At 35.0% G+C, this 21,920-nt stretch overlaps 6 protein-coding genes across 18 annotated transcripts; 3 read left to right on the forward strand and 3 right to left on the reverse strand.

Moving 5' to 3' along the window:
- Nucleotides 1-210: 210 nt before the first annotated feature.
- Nucleotides 211-2,960, reverse strand: LOC106784354 (PRKCA-binding protein). Of its 6 annotated transcripts, XM_014743786.1 has the most exons (7): nt 2,854-2,958; nt 2,611-2,687; nt 2,335-2,487; nt 2,143-2,202; nt 1,397-1,715; nt 1,127-1,322; nt 211-1,042 (listed from the first exon to the last, which is right to left on the reverse strand). In XM_014743786.1, exons 2-7 carry the CDS (start codon nt 2,652-2,654, stop codon nt 342-344), a joined length of 1,473 nt encoding a protein of 490 aa, XP_014599272.1. In that variant the 5' UTR covers nt 2,655-2,687; nt 2,854-2,958; the 3' UTR covers nt 211-341. The 6 variants fall into 6 exon arrangements, with proteins under 6 accessions (XP_014599272.1, XP_014599273.1, XP_014599274.1 ...); XM_014743787.1 differs by lacking the exon at nt 2,143-2,202; XM_014743788.1 differs by lacking the exon at nt 2,611-2,687 and having other exon boundaries at nt 2,335-2,552; nt 2,854-2,949.
- Nucleotides 2,961-3,179: 219 nt separating this feature from the next.
- Nucleotides 3,180-5,614, forward strand: LOC106784355 (translocon-associated protein subunit alpha). Of its 2 annotated transcripts, XM_014743794.1 has the most exons (5): nt 3,182-3,506; nt 3,936-4,115; nt 4,201-4,460; nt 4,532-4,799; nt 4,970-5,614. In XM_014743794.1, exons 1-5 carry the CDS (start codon nt 3,443-3,445, stop codon nt 5,077-5,079), a joined length of 882 nt encoding a protein of 293 aa, XP_014599280.1. In that variant the 5' UTR covers nt 3,182-3,442; the 3' UTR covers nt 5,080-5,614. The 2 variants fall into 2 exon arrangements, with proteins under 2 accessions (XP_014599279.1, XP_014599280.1); XM_014743793.1 differs by having other exon boundaries at nt 3,180-3,506; nt 4,532-5,614.
- Nucleotides 5,615-5,942: 328 nt separating this feature from the next.
- On the forward strand, nt 5,943-7,235 carry LOC106784285 (derlin-1). Its single transcript, XM_014743652.1, has 2 exons — nt 5,943-6,584; nt 6,860-7,235. The coding sequence occupies exons 1-2, from the start codon at nt 6,149-6,151 to the stop codon at nt 7,195-7,197; spliced, it is 774 nt and encodes a 257-aa protein (XP_014599138.1). The 5' UTR covers nt 5,943-6,148; the 3' UTR covers nt 7,198-7,235.
- A 646-nt stretch (nt 7,236-7,881) lies between these two features.
- On the reverse strand, nt 7,882-9,103 carry LOC106784286 (60S ribosomal protein L12). Its single transcript, XM_014743653.1, has 4 exons — nt 8,901-9,103; nt 8,743-8,816; nt 8,264-8,651; nt 7,882-7,921 (listed from the first exon to the last, which is right to left on the reverse strand). The coding sequence occupies exons 1-3, from the start codon at nt 8,935-8,937 to the stop codon at nt 8,268-8,270; spliced, it is 495 nt and encodes a 164-aa protein (XP_014599139.1). The 5' UTR covers nt 8,938-9,103; the 3' UTR covers nt 7,882-7,921; nt 8,264-8,267.
- Nucleotides 9,104-9,603: 500 nt separating this feature from the next.
- On the reverse strand, nt 9,604-13,960 carry LOC106784283 (serine/arginine repetitive matrix protein 1-like). 7 transcript variants are annotated; one of them, XM_014743649.1, is made up of 5 exons: nt 13,752-13,960; nt 11,662-11,887; nt 10,792-11,552; nt 10,455-10,606; nt 9,604-10,367 (listed from the first exon to the last, which is right to left on the reverse strand). In XM_014743649.1, the coding sequence occupies exons 3-5, from the start codon at nt 11,548-11,550 to the stop codon at nt 9,962-9,964; spliced, it is 1,317 nt and encodes a 438-aa protein (XP_014599135.1). In that variant the 5' UTR covers nt 11,551-11,552; nt 11,662-11,887; nt 13,752-13,960; the 3' UTR covers nt 9,604-9,961. The 7 variants fall into 7 exon arrangements, with proteins under 7 accessions (XP_014599135.1, XP_014599132.1, XP_014599131.1 ...); XM_014743646.1 differs by having other exon boundaries at nt 13,592-13,960; XM_014743645.1 differs by having other exon boundaries at nt 13,224-13,960.
- Nucleotides 13,961-14,086: 126 nt separating this feature from the next.
- On the forward strand, nt 14,087-15,573 carry LOC106784284 (probable tRNA N6-adenosine threonylcarbamoyltransferase). Its single transcript, XM_014743651.1, has 4 exons — nt 14,087-14,317; nt 14,402-14,843; nt 14,973-15,151; nt 15,266-15,573. The coding sequence occupies exons 1-4, from the start codon at nt 14,203-14,205 to the stop codon at nt 15,535-15,537; spliced, it is 1,008 nt and encodes a 335-aa protein (XP_014599137.1). The 5' UTR covers nt 14,087-14,202; the 3' UTR covers nt 15,538-15,573.
- The last annotated feature ends 6,347 nt before the right edge of the window (nt 15,574-21,920 follow it).

Genomic DNA, 21,920 nt, shown 5'->3' on the forward strand with positions numbered 1-21,920 from the left:
AATTTAAAAAAAATGAAAGTATCTTTTTTTAAAAAATATAATATAGTATTTACATATATATACACACACACATATATATATATATATATATATATATTCAACACGATATGACATAAAATAAATGAGAGAAATACATAACGCTTAAATCTTATTAAATAATAATAATATGAATTTAAGTTAAAGCAGAAATATATTACTTTATGACAAATTTCTATGGAATGTATATACTTGTAGGCTTATTATTGTACCGTCGATAATTTATCGTTATAAACTTTAAAAAGTCAATTTTCAATAATACGATCCAAAATATTCGATCAATTATTATTATTTAACACATATCGCTACATATTATTTCCATCCATCCATATCAATGGAGGATTTTGCGTATCTATGAGAACTTCTTCTTTGACCTCTTGTTTTTGTTCTGGCTCAAATTCTTCAATATCTTCTTCGTCCTCTTGCATGGACTGAGGACCGGTCGATTTATATTGAAACGCTGAATTAGATAAGTCCACTTCGACGGGGAATAATGTTACCGCCGATAATAATTCGGCGGTATTAGCATAATATTTTGCTAATCCGGAAGCAAATTTTTGTAATTGCCATACGACGTCTTGAACGTGTTTGTTGTCAAGCAACTCTAATTTAACTAGAACATCTGCTCTTAATTTAGCAAATTTAGCACGAGCTTCTTGTCGACATCGTAGTACTAATCGATACTCATAATTGCCAGTCTCAACGCGATAAAGAGGTTCTTGCAATGCCGCATAACTTTGTTCTTCGTCATCTAATTCTTTAACTTTTAAGCAATACGAAAGATATTCGAATTTTGCGTCTGCATATTTACTTATAGTTAAACGTGTATCTGGTATTGCTTTATGAAGATATGTGCCTAAATCATTTAATATAGGTTTCAGGGTTTTTAACATAGTCACACCAAATTTTTCCATTTGCCTGTGTTGTTCCCCAAATTGTCTGAATGCTTCGCTGGCACGTGGTTGTGGTTCTCTAACGCCTATTGCAGCGAACGTATCTCCAAATACTAAAATATAAAAAATATTTTTGTTATTATCAAATGAATTTTTTATTTCTTAAATAATCCATTGTAAATGTTATATATACTTGCCTTTATAAATTTGAGTGAGATCAAAAAAGGTATGTAACGTAGCTTTTGCATGAGAGACCAGGCCCCTGTATAAATTTTCAGTGCGTTGCAGAGCATTTAATCTTTGAACAAGAGCATCGTTGCAAAGAATGGCACGTGATAAACCGAGTGCATCTGCCGTCGCACTGCCCATCCCTTCTACTAATCGATGTTTAACCTATGATCATTAATGAATATGGTAATACTCGGGTTACTAAGTAATCCATATTTTGTATACCATAAACTAATCACCTTTTTCAGAGCAATATCGAGAGTACGTCCCTGCTTAGGATCGGCATGCAATTTATTGTAATTAATGCTAACTTGGGAATCACAAGACTGTATCATTTTGGCAACTTCTACTTTTGTTTTACCCCTTACAGAGACCCCATTCACAGCTACTAGTTCATCTCCAGATTGGAGAGTGCCATCCAATGCGGCAGGTGTATTATCAAAAATTTGTATGATATATAGACAAGGACAAAGAGGAGATCCACCACCAATGCTGATACCAATGAGGTTGTTGCTGTCTTTTTGTATTACTACATTTCCAGAAGTAATAGTCATACCCCTAATATATTAATAATACAAAACATATGTTAATACACGGAATCATAATATTCCATTAACTGTTACTAATTCTACAAAAGAATGTATAGTTAACACGTTCACTACCAGTGTCACGTATCTGTAACACACTGATTTCACTTGAGAGCCCAGCATTATACATTTGTTATGGTAATAAAAGTAACAAATAAATTCTAAGCTGTAATTGAAATCTCTTCTTCATAGCACACTAGAGAACGTGTTAAAAAATATAAAATATCTATACATCTCAAACATACACATAGATTATTCACTGTAATATTTAATTACAAATATAATACATTCTAGAAAGAAAATATGCAATTAATACATGCATATATAATAGTTTAATAAAGCATCAATTAATTAAACCCATTGGACTACCGAATAGATGAAAGAAGAGCCACACTCACAGTTGAATGTTGGGTAACTGCGATATAGATTGATCTTGTGCGACCAATTCTACGTCTGGTCTGTATTCCACAAGAGTAAATAATAGAAGAAAGAAAAAATAAAGCGATAATGTGTAAGTGAAATGTGCAAAAAGATGTAATATAAAAAAAAGTGATTAAAAAATTGTATAACATAGAATTACTAGTGCATACATTCGATCTTCCATCATGACTAGTTGATGCAATTCAACAATAGCTGGTGGCACGGTGGTTGCAGGAGCAAGATTTTTATCCTCGGTTAATCCACTTGGATTTAAATTTGAAGAAGCATTGCCATGAGATATCAACGAATCATCCAATAATAAGCTGTTCCACCGCGCCGCGTTGTATCAGAGCATGCATGTTATAAGAAAAAGGAAGCACATTGAAAACTGTAACGAAACATAGAACAAAATAAATAATTTTCATCTACGATCATCTAAAACCAACATTTTATCTTCTTCGAAGAAGAAGTCATCTTCAAAATCCATCATTGATTCTTCGAGTTTCTCTATCACTTTTTATTTCTGTAAATGTTAGTCAAATTATCAGTGACAAATAACATGTCAAATTTTAAATTCAATGGGAAAAGATGAAACAAAGAACATAAATGACATATAAATATAATATGAATTTATTGTTAATTACGATATATTGATTAAATTCCAATAATATGGATATTCAAAAATTTACCTATATGTACGTAAATTAACTAAGCACATCAGATCTTGATCAAACTAATGTCTGTATACAAAATATACTTAAACGTCAAATACGAGTGCTTTGAGCGCCATCTTTAAATTTCGTGACGTCACGTTACTCGTAAAAAAAAAAAAAGATAAAAATATATATATGTATATTAACTTTACAAGACTACAAAAAAAATGCTTCTAATATTTTATTACACATAAATCTATAATTATACTCTATATCAATAAAATATATATATATATATATTTAAAAAATAATAAAATGAATATTGAAAAGGGTCATGTTAAAATAGTTGAATAAAATTTCAGTAGAGGGCTAAAGCGTAATATCATTGACAGCGTAGAGAAATCAAATGACTTTCTCTAAATGTATAAATACTTAATGGTTACGTACTTCGTGTTCCACGTTGACGAATTGACGCGACGCTGTTGACCTTCCACGTAGCAAGCGGCAATGGTAGCGGTCGCGTTATGTCGATTTATTCAATCGTAGACTCAGTGACCAACTATATGTAAAATCAAATTAGTCCTTCCACATAACAGAAAAGATACTTAACAAATAGTTCATTAATATGAAGAAATTCAGTTATTTCCTTTTATTAGTCATTCCTTTTATCATTTTAAGTGTGAACAGAGGTAATGTATAATGAAATATTTAATTTTTCAAAATGTGTATTCCTTTATTATAAATGTGGTGTTAAAGTGACAGAAAGAACAACGTTCTTAGACCATCCGTACTTTATTTAATTATTTTTATCATTTCTTCATATTTGTATGTTAATATATTTCACTTGACAGCTTTCAAATATGACATCTTATGAGAATTATTGACAGATTTTATATCAAATTGATTTTTGTACTTTCATAACCTAATTTAAGAATTTGTCATCATATGTTATACATAACATATTTTTATGTACAAATATCAAAATTGTTGAATAATATTGCTATGCCATAAGTTATTAATATTAATTTTATGTTAACTTAAACATGTTACTTGAAAAAAAGAAAATATCACAATAATAATGTTGTATAAATATTTTTGTCTATTCTTATATTGAACAGGATCTGGCATAGCTTATGCTCAAGAAGATGAAAATATTGATGATATAGTAGACGTTGAAGGTGAAGAGAATACAATTATCACTGACGATGAACTAGAAGAAGAAACGACTAATGCTTCCACTGATGCAGATACAACCATTTTATTTACTAAACCTATCTATAACACATTATCTACCCTTGGTATACATTTTATATTTTTATCTCTAATTTTATTTACCGTTCGTATTGACACAGATTTGGCAATAAACCATAATTATATTCGTAGAATTACCTGCTGGAAATTTGGTAGAATTCCTTGTTGGTTTCACCAATAAAGGAGAAAATGATTTTGTTTTGGAATCATTGGACGCGTCCTTCCGTTATGCCATGGATTTCAATTTCTATATTCAAAACTTTTCTACGTTCACATTTAATAGAGTAGTCAAACCTAAACACGAAGCAACCTTGGCATATTCGTTCATACCTTCGGAAACGTTTGCTGGAAGACCATTTGGACTCAACGTTAATCTTAATTATAGAGATGTAGTATGTAGTAAATCACAAATTAAATGCTAAATGAGATTATAAAACTTTCATAATGATATATCTTTTTGTAGAATGGAGTTGGTTACAGTGAAGCAGTTTATAATGAAACAGTACAAGTAATAGAATTAGATGACGGATTAGATGGAGAAACGGTGTTTCTCTATGTTTTCCTCGCAGCATGTGTTATATTGACTTTAGTCGGTGGGCAACAATTACTTTCATCTTTTGGTCGCAAATCTCGTTCTTCCACAACACGCAAGGCGCCTATAGAAATGGGAACGTCTAATCCTAATAACGTAGATTACGATTGGTTACCAAAGGAAACTCTTCATGCCCTCAGTAAGTACAGGAGTACGGGATCACGCAATAAATCATCTGAAACTTTAAATCCGCCACGCACTTTCAATGACATCAAAGAAAGAAATGTCATTTACAAAAAGAATAAGCATAGACATTGAATTGGTTGTATTGATTTATCGGAAAGAATATTTTATAGACACTTTTTCTAGATAAGTCCCCCAGAACACCAAAACAAAAAGCCAAGCAAAGAAAAGGAAAGCGGATTTCTCCAACAATGTCTGGAACAGAGAATCACTCTAATAATCTGAATAATTTATGAAACTAATGTCTATGATTAAACGAACACTCTCTTCATTAGGTGAGATAAATGAACACACAAACAAACAAAACAAATAAATAATTATGTGTAAATTGTCATGATACTTGTATTATAAACATCCATCATATACAGTTCTCAAACAAAAACACATTTGATGTCGTAATAAGCTAATTATTATTTATAATAATAATAATAATAATATGAAATTAGTATATAATTAAAAAACAAAAAAGGGAAAGAAAGTAAAAGAAAAAGAGAAAATGATAAGAAAGAAACATTGTGTCTCATATGTACAATTAACATCAATTTTTGTAGTTCCATAGATATTATTATTAAGCATACATATTGTTTGTTTATAAAATGATATGGGTATGTATATGTTTATGATAAAAAGAAAATAAAATAAATATGTGATTGTTTTATAATTATACTCGTATTGCATACACAAAAATGTGATAGAATAAACTAGCTATTGTATATAAGTATATAATATTATTTCCATATAACATTTTTAATAAATTTCATGTAAGCCCATGTAACAAATGGTTTTCTGGAACTCTCTGACGCACCCATCTTCCGGAACTCTCTGACGGGTTCATTTCTTGTTGAATAAAAATACAAAAATTGTTTATCTCGAAAAAAAAGCAAATGGAAATCTTGAGAAATAAAATTTGAAAAATATGTGAAGATGAATAATTTAAATTCTTTTAATATTTAAATAGTCGTCAATATCGTTATTCGATTATCGATAATCGAAATAAAGAGAGAGGTCTTTGACTTAGCTGTCGAATTGTCGATGTGGAATAACAATATATTATATACAATATATAGTGTCGTTGGACAGCATACTTTGAAAACCTACCCTTACCTTTTTTATTCTAACCTATAATGTGCAAATATGAAACGCAAAGTAAGGTCGCATCAGGTCTTATAAAATAATCACACGTCAGCCTTAGCTAGTAAAAAGTCATAGATAAAAAGAACACAGTGTATTTTGCAGTGAATTAAACCGTTCAACTCATTGAAAGTATTGATAATTAGAAAAAACAAAAAAGAAAACAAAAACAAAATGTCAGACGTGAGAGACTGGTTCAATTCTTTGCCAATATTTACGAGATATTGGTTAATGTTTACGGTTAGTTTGTCATTAATCGGCAGATTTGGTTTAGTGCAGGCATCCACACTTGTATTATCGTACGATCGATTTATAAACAATTTTGAAATTTGGAGACCATTTACCAGTGTTTTTTTTTATCCTATGAGCCCTGGAGGATTTCACTTTTTGCTTAATTTGTATTTTCTCTATAATTACTCATTGAGATTGGAACGCGTTGAATATGATGGAAGACCAGCCGATTATTTTTTCATGCTATTGTTCAATTGGTTATGCTGCGTTATATTAGGATTCATTAGCGGTTTTCCATTACTCATGGATCCTATGGTATTGAGTGTCTTATATGTTTGGTGTCAACTTAATAAAGATGCTATCGTTAACTTTTGGTTGGGTACGTTTTACGTTATTATAATTATTCATTTATCTACACTAATTGTCTATTATTATCTTACAGTTATTAACTCCTCGTGATATGGTTTAACGTGCTGAATTGCATGCTGCATTCAGTGCTTTTTATGTTTGCATAAACAAAAGCATATTGTAATACGATGTCTGTAACGGCATCTCACACGTTGTTATAACACAAGGGGTTAATATACCTGCATATTCATTTATTGTAATAAGCTGATAGTAAAAATGATATTTTTATTATTGATTTGTTAACAGGTACAAGATTTAAAGCAATGTATTTGCCATGGGTATTGTTTGGATTTAATTTAATCATTTCTGGTGGTGGTATAATGGAGCTCTATGGTATATTAATTGGTCATATCTACGTATTCTTTAAATTTAAATATCCTCAAGAACTTGGAGGCACAGATTGGCTGGTTACTCCAAAAATTTTGGAGACTTATTTTCCACCCCAGAGAGGTGGAATTCGATGGTTTGGTAATGCGCCTACGCAAAGGCCTGCTGGTCAACAACAACAACAACAACAACAACAACAAGCTAGAAATATATTTGGTGGTCACAACTGGGGAAGAGGCCAAGTACTAGGACAGTAGTTTAATCTATTTAAAAAAAAAAATATATATATATATAACAAAAAAGATATCACTTTAATGTTATCAAAACATATTATCAGATTATAATTGACTCAATTTACTGTCACCTGTAAATCTTTGAATATTAACAATTGTATGATATACGTAAGAACATTAATTCAACCGATTGAAATTGTGATCGATTAACAAAGACAGGTAAAAAGATATAATTGCAAAAAAATTAAAAAAAATCATATCTAAAATTTAACGCATCGATAAAACTATCTATCTTTATGGTCGAACATATGTATCCAAATGTTTTTTTTATAATGTACTTTTATAATTTACAAAATAAGTATTCCATAATAATATTCCAACAAAATATATATATACAATTTACCGTACTTCGTAAATGTAATTAGTTTCTGTACATTTTCATGAATAATTTAATGATAACTAGTGAAAAAAAGAAGAAATGAAATGAAAATTACGATCTTGCTTATTAGCATAATTCATAGCATTGTGAAATTTTCCTTGTACATAAAGAAAGAAAGAAATATTTCATTCGTAAATTCTTTTACCGATTAAGCTTTTCTGTACAGAGATATACAAAAGTTACAAGATAATACAAAGGATGTAGTTGTGTTTTTTAAAAGAAGTAATAGGATAATTATGGAAATAAATGTCTAATAAATAGAAAAAATGTTTTTTATATTTTTTATATTTCCAATGCCTTATGACAAACCTGAAAAGAAGAGCAATACACGATGCTTAATACGATACAATAAACAATTTCAAAAGTATATCATTTTGTATATAGAAGACATGATTTTTTTAATGAGGTTTTCTCCTCAATGGCTAAGATACCAGTCGATATTTAATTTTGTAAGAAAGTAAATACCAATCAGGCGGATGGGATGCCAACCCCTACCAAGAGTCCAAACTAACACTTTTCTTTACGATATTATAATATACATTAATAATGCATTTAAATTTATGTCTCAAATTGAAAGAATTCAATTATTCAATATACTAATTCTTTATGAATATTATAACGAAAAGTGTGAGTAATGGACCCTATACTTACTAAATCATTCTTCAACTTCCATTAGTCCGTTATTGATGTCGTCAATAAGATCATGAGGAGGTCTGCCTTCAACAGTGCAACCAACCGATTGGCATGTTCCAAGAATTTCTTTAACGGTGCCGCTGAGTTGTCTAGACATTGATCTTTGTCTCATAGCACGAGCAATGGAAACAATATCATCGAAAGATAAATTACCACTGTGCTTAATATTTTTTTGCCTTTTCCTATCTCTTGGTGGTTCTTTGAGCGCCTTGATAACCAAAGAAGCAGCGGATGGAACCACCGAGATGGTAGCTTGTCTGTTTTGAATGGTCAGTTGTACTGTAATTTTTAAACCTTTCCAGTCGCTGGTAGCTTTGGCGATATCATCACCAACTTTTTTCGGCGACTGTAATTTAAATTTGGTTAGGAAAACAAGACTCGACGAACATGTGCTTATTTTTGCATTAAAATTGATTTTGCTTTTTCTTATAGCTTACCAAACCGAGAGGACCAATTTTAGGAGCGAGAGACGAGGTTGCTCCAACTTCACCACCAACGCATCTTAAGTAAACTAAAGAAATTATTTTTTTGTTAATATTTTTTAATTTTTAACACTTTTTAGAAATATTTTATAATAGGTTTATAGGTTAAATACCTTTCTTAATTTCATTGGGATCGAATTTGGGAGGCATTTTGTCTATTTATTTATAACAACTTGTACAATTAACTCAGATGTTAATAGATTTTAGAAAGAATGGCTCTCTAAGTCTACGCACGACGATTTACTCGATGTAAAGGACGGAAAGAGAAGCTGCGCGGTGGCAACCGGATAACCCCTACTACTTCAGTCAACATTTTTCAGTGTTGCCAAACTGTACACAAAATATTCTTTACTTTAAACTAAAATCATTGGTCGAAAAAATTGTGCGCTATTTTTAAAACGTAATATTTAAATTGAGCTATTCATTGGTAGTAATTATATTGTTTTTTTATTTTTATGGAATAGCAACATTTTTCGATTGCTTTGAGGTGAATAGTATTGTGTTCCATATAAATTAGCTCATACGTGGCTATCGTCAATTCCTGTTCGGTCGTTAATAATGAAAGGGTTGATTTATCCAATAATTTCAATTTTGTAATAAATCCTTCATAAAAAAGGTAACAAAATTAAATTACCACGTTCTTATTTACGTAACATATTTATATAGAGAACAATCAGAAATACAAAGTATATAAAACTTCTTAGAGCAAAAATCAATAATTGTATTCCACGATGTAAATACTATTTGGTATCAATTCAAAGGGATGTTTAGAAAATAAGAAAAAAAAGAGAGAAAAAGAAATAACGAAAATAATAGTTTTGGTTAATGATCATGACTTTTTTGTTTTTTTTCCTCTTTTACAATTCGTCTCCTATATTTCTATTATTAAAACGAAAGGCTTACCACAGAGTAGAGCCCTAAAAACTCGTAAGCATATAACGTAAATATTTAATATACGTGTTTTGTGTAAATAATCAGAAACATCACATGTATACATATGTCGATGACAGAAAGATTCCGTTTAACAGAATCTAAAACAAGCTTGTACCGCGGTAATATAGTAATCGATTTGTTTTCTTCTCTTTTTTTATATTATTTATTATCATTACTGTTTTAATATTATTATATATATATATATTTATATGTATATTTATTTGTTTTGTTTTTATGTCGTTTAATGAGCGGCATTATTTCGTCGTCCACGCCTTTTGCGACCTCCTCCGGAAGCACGATTGGAAGAGGCCCATTGTTCATAATATCGTTCAGCCTCTAACCATTCTTGGTATTTGTACCACCATTCCTCCCATTTGATGTAGTCGTCTAATGTGAGGTCACGTAAATATCCTCTTGCTTTATAATAATCGTATCGAACTCTAACATCGTCCCAACATTCCAAACCTCTTGGTCCTTGGGCTAACAACGATTCAGGATAATGTCCTGGAGGTGGAGACTCGTAACCCAATCTAGCAATTCTTTCTTCACCCTCTATTACTACTTTCATAGCATTCTCCCCGTCTTTAGTGATACGCATATTTTCCATATCTCTCCGATCTACGCTCCATTGAGCCATTTTACCAAATCTATGAAAATAAATGTAATACTTTGATTAATGATCTTTTTTCTATTTAAATGTTATTGACGAAATATAATTGTTATTGAACATATACCGTTCGGAAAGCGTCATTCTTGGTGGTCCTGTATGCGATGTTGCAGATGAACTGTCACTGTCTTCACTAGGTGACGAATCCGGAGGCTGTCGCATCATCGGTGGTGCTCCATGACTTGAATGTGTTTTTTCTACTTTAACAGGTTTGCGCATCTGTACAATATATAAAACGAAAGGATGTAATAATATTAGAAATATATCCTATAATAGAAGTTTGAACGAAGAAACAAGCTACCGTTACAGCTGCCGTTGTGTGTTACAACATTACAACACATGCATAGAAGAATCGTCGAATTAGCAAATAATAATAGAGGTAGAAATATATAAAGGAAATATACCAATGGTATAGGATCTGGAACACGTGGATCTTCTGGTAACCTGCCATGATGTTTCTCCTTGCGTCTAACCTTAGCTTCTTTTTCTTTCAAAGCTTTATAATCCTTTTGATGTCTCGGAGGAGGTTGAGGAGCTGGTGGGGGTGTTCTAGGACGCGGTAGAGGCGGCGACCTCGGTCTGGTTCGAGGTGGTATAGCACGTGAACTCGAAGGTACGACCTCTTTGGGATGTGGACGCGCGCGTATCGGGGTAATTGATCTTGAACGCGAACGAGACGGTGGTGCAATACGACGACGTTCCTTAGGCGAACAAACGGAGCATGATCTGTCCGAGCAGGTGCTTCCTGTACTAGGACTTCTCGCAGCTCTTCCTCTTGTATGAGAACGATCTCGTGGTGACCTAGGGCTTCTAGCACGCGGACTACGTGGTCGTGGGCTGTGAGGACTTCTTGGTCTTGGGCTTCTCGGACTACGTGGATGACTTCTGCTTGGTTCTCCAGTTGATGTACCTCCGACATAAAGTTCTTTATATCCACTGTGTCGCCATCTATTCGGATCACGTTCTTCTACTTCCAAAAGTTTTTTATTCCAATAGCTCGACTGAGACTCACGAGCTTTTCGCATGACGGTATCTAATTCCCTCCTTTTGCTCGAACTTTCACCGTGCGGTCTTGTCTGGGATACGCTAGTGTCCATCCTAAGTTTGCTCGAGCTGCTACTGCTCCCGCCGCCTCCTCTTCTTCTATCATAGTCTCGTGACATTACTGACGATAGAGAGATACCATTTAAATATTTCATATTCGGTATTTGTCATGACGTTGATTAACATACGTTAATAACAAATATGTAAGATCCAATTGAGAATAGATTTACCTGTATTCAAGAATACTTTTGGATGGAAAATCAATTCAACAGGACGATTCCCTTGATCCTTCTTACGAAATCTCAGTCAGAGTAGAATACAGGTTTAGATCCCAAAGTTAAATAACAGCAGTATTTTTGTACAGCAGCAACCAATATGTCGATTTAATCTCCCTCAAATCTCGAAAGTTACCGATGCTCGTCTCTTAGCGCTGGGTTGCCTAAAGGGTTGACTGTCCTACGTGAAAAAATATACGCAGCAAGTCGGTATCATCTTGGGCTGAGTCAAAGCGGTAGGAAGAAAGTTAGTGTATTCGCGAAGCGCGATGGCGCTTCGTCTCGTTTAACAATGATAGAACTATGAAGAAGAAGAAGAAGAAGAAGAAGAAGTAGTAGAGGATGATGAGTCGCGAGATCCACAATATATCCGAAGTTTTATTTATGACTTTTTTTTATATATATACTTTTATATTATGATTTTTTTTTTTAAATTGAATTATCTTTTCTTTTCTTTTCTTTTCTTTTGGTAGACGTGTCACCCGTACGCGATGCCTTACCATCGCCACTCTCTCCGCATGTCCAGAATCGTGTGGTACGCTTCGATCCACGATCCATATAACGATGCACGCGCGGTTTTATACATCGCACAAGCGAACGGAAAAACGGACGGACGGACAGACGGACGAACGGACAGACGGACTGACTTATGAGCAAGCGTATGGACGAACGGATGGAGAAAAAGTAGTCTAGGAAGAATGAATGCATTGTCGTTAGAGAACGAGCGCGCATTATCTTGGTCATCATCATCAACGAGAAGGATAATACGACAAGTCATATATATCATCATCATCGTCATCATCCTTTGGTGTGTTGTTTACCATATCTATTGCCGCCGCCATTGACGCCCCCATAGTCACCGTCCGACCGCTATTACGACCGTCGAACTTGCACTACGAGTGCAGCTCTGCCGCGGCCGGCGCATGCGCGTGTGCGTGCGCGCGCAACCGCACCGTACGAGCGCGCGACTCACGGCGGGCTCGCTCGTCGTCACGTCGTGTCGTGTCGTGTCGTTGTCAATTATATGCGAGGATTTAACCGTAATCACCGTCCGAACTCATCATCGCGACGATACCATTTCTCTTTTTTTTCTCTCGAATAGTCATACGACCATGACATTTTTCGTTAAGATGGTGATAGAACGACCGCACGCGTTCTTTTTTCCTTCCCTCCCTTCTCAAGGGAAAGAATGGACGAATAATGACGATACGTCAAGGACGTCTCGCGATCTCGCGACCGGTTAAATCGCGACACCGTTTCGGTCATGGTACCTACGAAGAGAACCAACCAACCAATTAACGAACGAATGAGAACACGAACCGCAAATATCCCTAGGACAGTTCTTAGACTCTACGACGACTCACGACGATTGCCGAAGAGTGGGAAGGAGTGGTGTGTGTATATATATTATATATACGCACACACACATATATATGTATAATATATGTATATATAACACACATATACATATACATATATATAATACCACGTTCTTCTGCCTCCTTAGCTCTCCTTACTTCTTTCTTTCTTTTTCGTTGTAATTTAATTCCCACGAACGCGTAAGCGAAGCTCGGCTTCTCTCACTTCTCCTTCCAACTTTCCTTTTTTTTTATTTTTGTTGCGCGCTGGTGGCAATACACACCGATTCGCACACTCCGATATTTTTCTTTCTTATTTTTACATACCGATTTAGCGCGACAATTGCACTACGTATTTAGTTTTTTTTATATATACATACACACATACATCATTTGTGTGAGAGTGTGTATATATATATATATATATATGTTTAATTTTTTAGAAATAGAAAACCGAAACCGGAACGACTTTCTCGCGCCAGCACACTTCGTAGGCTGCGTTTTTTTCTATTTTTTTTTATTCGTACCGAAGCGTCAAAGCCGTTCATCCGCTCGCGTCAGATGGCTATCACCTTGAAAATCAATCGGCCATTCGCCGGACCACGACCCTACTTCCTTCGATATTTTCGTATCACCGCGATCACCGGACTTTGTTGAAGATACATTTGTACTAACGACGACACTCACTTTTCTTAACCCGGCAACTCGATAATTTGCATTTTTCCAGCACAAAATCTCGTCACGAAACACTTCCGCGTTAGACGTTGTATTCCTATAATGGAGATCGTGAAAATACGTCGTTCTCTTAACTGTCCAAAATGTGGACGCGTATGTAACTTATTCTTACTAACTCTTTTGATGCATTAGTAATATTATTCGTAATGGCGTCAAGCCAAGTCGTATTCTGATTGATCAATCTCGACAGGAATGAAACTTTCGTCTAATCAGCGACGTGCCTATTCTCCATGTAAATATTCAATCGTTCTTATTGGTTCAGTCAGATACGTCTTCTCATTGGTGATTTCTATTAAACGTTTCTTATTGGTCAAACGTATATACGCCTATAGGACTTATTTCGGAGTATGAAAGTTTTCGTTTTATTAATTTTATTGGTAAATATTAAAAAACAAATAGCAAAATGGTGATTGCCATAGGTTTCGAGGGTAGTGCGAATAAATTAGGTATTGGGGTTATACGTGACGATGAGGTTTTATCCAATGTACGACGTACTTATATCACACCACCGGGAGAAGGTAAATATAACTTAATATATTATTTTATTAACATTCCCCTGAATTAAGTGAATAAACAAATAATTGTATATTTTTCGTGACAAGGATTTTTACCACGCGAGACTGCGGAGCATCATCGAAAATGTATAATCGAGGTTCTTAAAGAAGCATTGAATAATGCCAAAATTACTATGAAAGAGGTCGACGTGATATGTTATACGAAGGGGCCAGGAATGGGCGGCCCTTTAACAGTTGCTGCATTAGTGGCTCGTACAATGGCTCAACTTTACAACAAACCAATTGTTGCGGTCAATCATTGCGTTGGTCATATTGAAATGGGTCGGTTAATTACTGGTAGTAAAAATCCAACTGTCTTGTACGTATCGGGTGGGAATACACAAATTATTGCATACTCTCGTCAAAAGTATCGTATATTTGGTGAAACAATAGACATTGCTGTTGGCAACTGCCTAGATCGCTTTGCAAGATTGTTAATGCTTTCCAACGATCCTAGTCCTGGATACAATATTGAACAATTTGCGAAGAAGTAAGTTTTAATGAATAACTTTTTAGCTTTATCTTGTGAAATGAAGATCTTTAAACGTAATCCGTTTGTAAAGATCATCAGACATATTTGACACGATGGAAACTTGTAAAATTTCATGGATGTAAAAAGGGGAAAGAAGTTGGCTCCGTTACCATATGTGGTTAAAGGAATGGACGTATCCTTTTCTGGGATATTAAGTCATATCGAAGAACATCTTTCTACGTGGATCAAGAAGGAAGAATATACACCCGAAGACTTGTGCTTTTCGTTGCAAGAAACTGTTTTTGCCATGTTAATAGAAATCACTGGTAAGCGAATAACATATTTTTAATATTTTTAAATTAAGTAAGCTTACAGTTAATTATGTACAGTTGTATCATTGTTTTCACTATTTATCTAATCTAACAAACTAATGATTATAGAAAGAGCAATGGCTCATGTGGGAGCAAATGAAGTATTAATTGTGGGCGGTGTTGGATGTAATGAAAGGCTACAAGAAATGATGTCTATCATGTGTAAAGAGAGAAATGCAAAATTGTATGCAACTGATGAAAGATTTTGCATTGACAATGGCGTTATGATCGCCGTTGCGGGATTATTACAGTATAAGACAGATGGTCGAACTCCTTGGAACGAGACGACTTGTATACAAAGGTATAGAACCGACGACGTACGAGTTACATGGAGAACATAATATGTTGAAGTTAAATAAATATATTTTACGATTTTATATTACTTCCTAAGATATTTTTTACGCAATAATTTAAATCGTCCTTTAGATTAAATGTAAATATATCATTAGAGATATACAAAAATGTATTCGGAAGAAGTAAAAGAACAGTAGTATCCATTAATTCGCATGACTATGATGATTTGTGATTCAATAAAAAGAATAAACGCATTTCTAATAAAAACAACGCATCGTTACCGTGTCGAATGATCGAAAAATGCTGTTAGAGATGGACGGAGATAGGGTGGGGGGCGGGGGCGAGTGTGACACCAGCAAAGGAAGATGCGTAGGGTTTGCCGTTTAGGATAATCTTCGAGGCACGCGCACAGCTGGCTTTCATCCAAGTAATGTCTCTGTCGGAGATGGCAGCAGTTATAGTAACTGAAGTAGCACCACCACCACCACAACACCCGCTACCAGCATCATCGCACCAGTATCGCTACCGTCATCAGTAATAGCAGTAGCAGCATCACCACCACCTCCGCCGTTAGCGAAGACGGTAGCTTGTAATAGTATTAGTAATACTAGTGTAATAATGTATTAGTATTAGCAGTAGTAGTAGTATCGCATCGACATCAGCAGTATCAGCAGCGTGCTACATCGGGTTTCTTGGCGCCTAACTTATTTCTTATTCTACATTCAAATTCTCTCTCTCTCTCTCTCTCTCTCTCTCTCTCTCTCTCTCTCTATCTCTTTCCCTCTCTTTCTCGTTTTTTTATCCACATACATGCATATCTTTAGAAAGAGAAATTTATCTTTAGCGAATCGGGAACGATGTTGACGATAACTTTTTCTTGAGAGAGGAGAAAAAACTTCGATCGGGTGAAAAGAAAAAAAAGAAATGTTTGTACTATAGGGTTCTATAGCTGATATATAGACTCGCGGCGCTTTTCGCGGTCCTTGTGCCAAAGAGGGCAAGAAGGGTCATCTTAAGCGGCGTTTAATCGATAGACGAGACGCGAGGAACGTCGATCGCAGCGCTCGCCTGTGAAACAAGTGGCAGAGGAGCAGGCACCAGTCGAGCGTCGTCGTCGTCCTCCTCTTCGTCGTCGTCGCTACATTAGGCTGTCTCTCTCCAAGGATCCGAACAGGAGGAAAGAGAACGAGAAGAAGAAGAAGAAGAAGAGCAGCAGAATAATAAGAAGAAGAAGAAAATATACATTGAACAAGGACGAGGAGTCACTTTAAATTCATTCATCAAAGGATTCCATTCAAGAAGATTCATTATCCTCCAGAAAACAACCTTTTTTTCGAGATTATTATTATTAACAAATACATATACATATATATTTAAATGATATTGGAATTGTCAAAAGGATTGTAATAATTGGTACATTAATCGAAAGGAAATCAAGGAAATGCAGTTGATTGTGGCGCCGGTCCCGCTCTTTTCTCGGACGACGAACGGTGACTGCTATGCTTGAACGAGAAGAGGTGAGTCGCAAAAATTTCCTAAGTACGCGAAGACGACGTCGACTCTTCTCTCTCTATCTATCTAACTATCCTCCTTCTCTCTTTCTCTCTTTCCTTCTCTCTCTTTCTTTCTTTCTTTCGGCTATTTCCGTATTGTAGCTCTGCCTTCTCGTGCGTACGGCAAACCAAAGCTAAAACACGACGATGCTAAAACACGACGACTGCAATGATTCAAACGATCTTTTTTTTCCCCCCTTTCATCCTTATTCCTTTTTTTCTTCTATTATATATATATATATATTCTTCCTGTATCTTTTTTGGTCGAGGGTTTTCTGGTGCGTGATAGTTGAAGAAATCCATGAAACGTTGGATTATTGTCAAGAGAGATAACAGTGGTGTTCAAGATAGATCGATCGTGAGAAAACTTTTCGATCATGTCGCGTCAACAAAATGTTAAATTAAGTTTTTTCGGGAAACTTTGTATCTATATTTTTTTTTTCTTCTTCTTCTTTTTTGACTCTTGAGTTCGTCCTAGGGGGCTCAGGATAATGTATTACATGCTGAGCCGAACACTGGAATAGTGTGTTCTATCTCATTTAACTTCTCTTTCCAATTCTCGATTTGTCAAGGTTTTCCGATTCGTGTGCGTACCTATAATCAATTATATAGACATGAAGGCAGAGAGTAAGAGAGAGAAGGGAATAGTACAGTGTTCGATATTAAGTTCGAGTAATCGATTTATACAGTCAAGTGGACCTAGAAACAGAAAGAGAAACAGAGAGAAAAATCGAATTGATTTCTATGGTGTTTTTCGTTTATTTTCGACACAGTTTAATGGAACAATGAGTGCTAAATTTTCGTTAGAAATGTGCTTTTGAAAATATGAGAGTAATAATAAAATGCAAGTAAAAAATAAAATTGTGGAAATGATAAAAACTCTGGTATTCTAATAATCCCGGATGATTTCGAAAATGATATCTTTGTCAAAGGCCGAGCCTTGGCTTACTAAAAGCCAACGGCAGAGAGCTGACGTTATATTTTCTCGAAATTCTAACTGGCCAAGAAAGTAGGTTGCGACATGCAAAGAGGATGATATTGTATTATTGTTCGTGCTCTCGAATTTTATACATACTTTTGGATATTACTAATACGACTTGCAATAACAAACGTTTACTCCTACAACTTTCTGGGGATATCTTTTTTCTATATAGTCCGTGACGGTAGTCCACCATTTTGAAAATTGTACTACCTCGTTATTATCTTTGCAACATTTTATTTGTTTTATTTCAAAGTGATTTCGATTCTAATGAGAGTAGTATTACGTACGCAAAATTTGCAAGTTAATATTTTAACGAAATATCGTATATGATAGTAGTAACAGTACACCACTTTGAAAATTCTCTACTTCTTTATTACCGTAATAAAATAGTCTTCTTTCGTGTAAAAGTAAAATAATATACCACTAATATAATTGCAATAATAACTACGTACGTAAGTAAGTTTGTAAATTATTTTTGCACCGTATCATAGACGACAGTAGTCAACCATTTTTAATATTTACTTACTTAGTGTATAGCTTTCTAACGTTTTCTTCTTTTCATTTCAAAGTGATATACACTTTAAAAGAGAGTCTAAAAGAGAGATAGAGAGAATGAGAGAGCGTGTGTGTGTGCGTGTGTGTGGTAAGTGGAAAGAGTGAGAAAGAATAAGAGCGAGAGAGAGAGGAAAGTAAACGAAACGTTGTAAAGCGTTATAAATTCGATCTCGGAGCCAAAGTTAAAAGCACGTCCGATCGTTTGGCGGACTTTGTTGGACAGTCTGTTTGCTTTTAGTGTAATTTGCGAGCCACTTGAGATCATCTCGTTTTCCATCTAGTACTTTACTTGCGAACAACGAAACGATCATGTAAATTAGGGCTTTTAAATTGGATGTCATTTCGGTGAACTTTTCAAACGGCACACATATACATAAATGTATTGAATCGATCTATCCAACTACGATATTCTTTTGTTTCTACAATCGTAGGGTTTATGGGATATGATAGTTGTGTGTCAGGTTAAAGCAAGAGGGAGGAAGCAATTTGGTTTCTATGGAGTTTGTTTGTTTTACAGTTTATTAAATAGAACGTCGAGGGCTAACTTTTAGTTTGTAGCGTTTAGTTTTGAAAATACGAGAATAATAATTAAAATGGGAAGGGATTGGTTTTTCCTGATCGATCGGGGGAAATAACTTGGGAGGAATAATGAATCTAATCGATATGATGCTTGACTTTAACGTATTCGAATGAACGAAAGAGAGAGAGAGAGAGAGAGAGAGAGAGAGAAGAGAAAAAGGAAATGAGAATATGTCACGAACACAAATATCGCTTCAACAATACACTACCATTAAATTTCGAATGAATTATATTCAAGATGGAAGAAGACAGATAAGTAGAAATATTTCATACCAATTGTGTCTCGACTTTTAATGATCGTTCGATAATCATGTTTTTAAGGACGAACGGTCGAATATAATTTCTTATAATTTAACAAGAAAAAAAAAAGAAAAAAAAAGGAAAATAATTCAAGATAATCGACAGTTGCAGATAATAATAATCGATCGTCTTATATCCCTCAATAACATTTTGTATAATATCATTTTGAAAGAAACCGATCGTCATCGATCGGTTGGCACGTACATACATGCGCCTATATAATTAGCAAATTACGTAAAGAAAAGATATGCATGTTTGGTATTTTGTTTGTTTGTAAGGTGAAAGAGGAAATCTTCTTAAAGACATCCTAGTTGATGAGTGGCAGAAAGTAGTGGGGGATTTGTACTCATTAAAAAGCTCAGGATCTCTTGGATGCTGCTTTTCTCTTTCTCTCTTTGAATACCTTTTGGATTACTTCGCGAGGGAAGTACTTGGGCGGGGTGCACTATCATCGCACTCCACCTATCCTCATCCCAACCCCCTCCCTTTGAAATAAAAAGATGCATGCTGGGCGCATCCTCGGGGTTCTGCATCCTTAAGCATTTTGTACGTGCCGCCAAGTGTATTTGCGACACGCTGGCTAGCTAGGTCACTGTGGGATAAAAAATCGATTTATTTCTGCCTCTCCTCCGCCTCCTCCCACACATCTCATGCTCTCTCACTCTTTCGTGTATTCCTCATAAGAGGCTCGTTTACTCGTCGACAGGGAGTTACCCAGATATCATATTCATGTATTCTCGTTGTACGAGTCCTCTTGGCTCCGAGTGGAATAACTAGAAGAGATAAAAAATAAAGTCACGTTTCTCTAGGAAAAATATTTGTCAATGTTTATGGTTATCGAAATGATGTCAAGCTATTTTGCATATCGATTAGAAACTTGAAAGATATTATACTGTTTGTTCTCTACTTGAATATCATATACATTTATCTAAAAAGGACGAAAATATTCTTATTGGATTTTCGTTAGTCCATTTATTTTAAGTAAATAATTAGGTTGCAATGTTAATGCGCGATATCGGGGAGACCTTTTCTACGAACGAATTTCTAGCCCCACGTTCGAGCTCGATCGATCCGAGTAAAAACCACCTTGCGAAATAACGTTATTACCGTTTAATAGACCCTTTAGAATAAAATTCGAGAAGGATTGGGAATAAACAAAAAAAGACATTTATATTTTATATAATTTAACTTTTGCGTGCGCGCGCGTGCGTGAGTGTAAAACATAAAAAAAAAGAAAGAAAAAGTTTGATCGAAGGTAATAAGAATAAAGGAAGTTTCTAAATCGAGGAAACGTGTTCTCTTGGCTAAAACAATATTACATTTTGGTGGTCAAGGGGGTTACCCGTTGGACTATTTACAGTACTCGCGCGGACAGAAGTTTACGTTCTGCCGATAAAAGTTCTCGAAATAGAACGGCATCGATTCATTAGATCTCGACGTTCTGAGAATAGGAAATTTCCGAGTCAGGATGTGTATGTATATATATAAGTTCTTTTTTTTTCCTTTTGCTGTTTTAAAGTTGGCAATAAAGCAGACGATCATTTTATTCTTCTTTCATCTTCCATTTTTTTCCTTTCTTTTCTTTTTTAATGGTCGATGAGAACAACACGTGGGATCTCTTATTGATCATTGGGACAGGTGCTTTACGATAGAATTTGGGTCAGAGTTTAGTAACCTTCAAAGAAATGTATAAATGTAACTGTTCGAGTAGATTCTTCTAATATGACAGCGTGAAATTTTCTACGATTATTCGTGGCGTGAAGGCTGTTTCTTTTTATCTTTCTCCAGGTACGAAAGTTGTTTTTATATTCTCTTTTTTTTTTTTCTCTTTGTCTTTTATCTCTCCCACGTGGAATTAGATCACATGTTAAATTCTTAAGAGGAACGCTCGTAATCTGTAACAGACTCGACCGTTTTAATCGTTATATACGAAAATAGTTATGCTTGCGGGGATTGTTGTATCGTTCACGAAATCTGGCCCCGTTACGTCTCGAACGATAATATCGTATATGGTGGGTGGGTGGTGGTAGTGGAGATTGTCGAAGGAGAGATGGTAAGGAGTGATTCTTTGTAAATAAACTTGCACGAAAGGTGAGAAAAGAGACGAAGATTGAGATGAGATGAAATGAAATGAAATTAGATGGATGAGCGAAGTGAAATTCAAAATCGATTTTGGGCTTTTAGATTAACCTCCGACTATTTTACCTACATATGAGTTAAGTAAGAGGATGTTGTTTTGATGGTTTACAGATGACGACTGGGTGGCTCGTAGCGAGCGAGTCGAAGGTGGAGGATCGACGGAGGGGCGGATGAAGCGGACGAGGGGTAACGTTGTTGCGGAGGAGGAGGACGAATCAGAGGAAGAAGAAGAAGAAGAAGAAATTCAAGAGGGACAGGGCGAAGAGGTAGCGAAGGAGCGGCGGCGGAGGAGGAGGAGGAGGAGGAGGGGCGGGGGAGGAGG

Source organism: Polistes canadensis, unplaced genomic scaffold (genome assembly GCF_001313835.1).
Source record: "Polistes canadensis isolate GaletaPanama2010 unplaced genomic scaffold, ASM131383v1 scaffold_33, whole genome shotgun sequence".
NCBI classification, from domain to species: Eukaryota; Metazoa; Arthropoda; class Insecta; order Hymenoptera; family Vespidae; genus Polistes; species Polistes canadensis.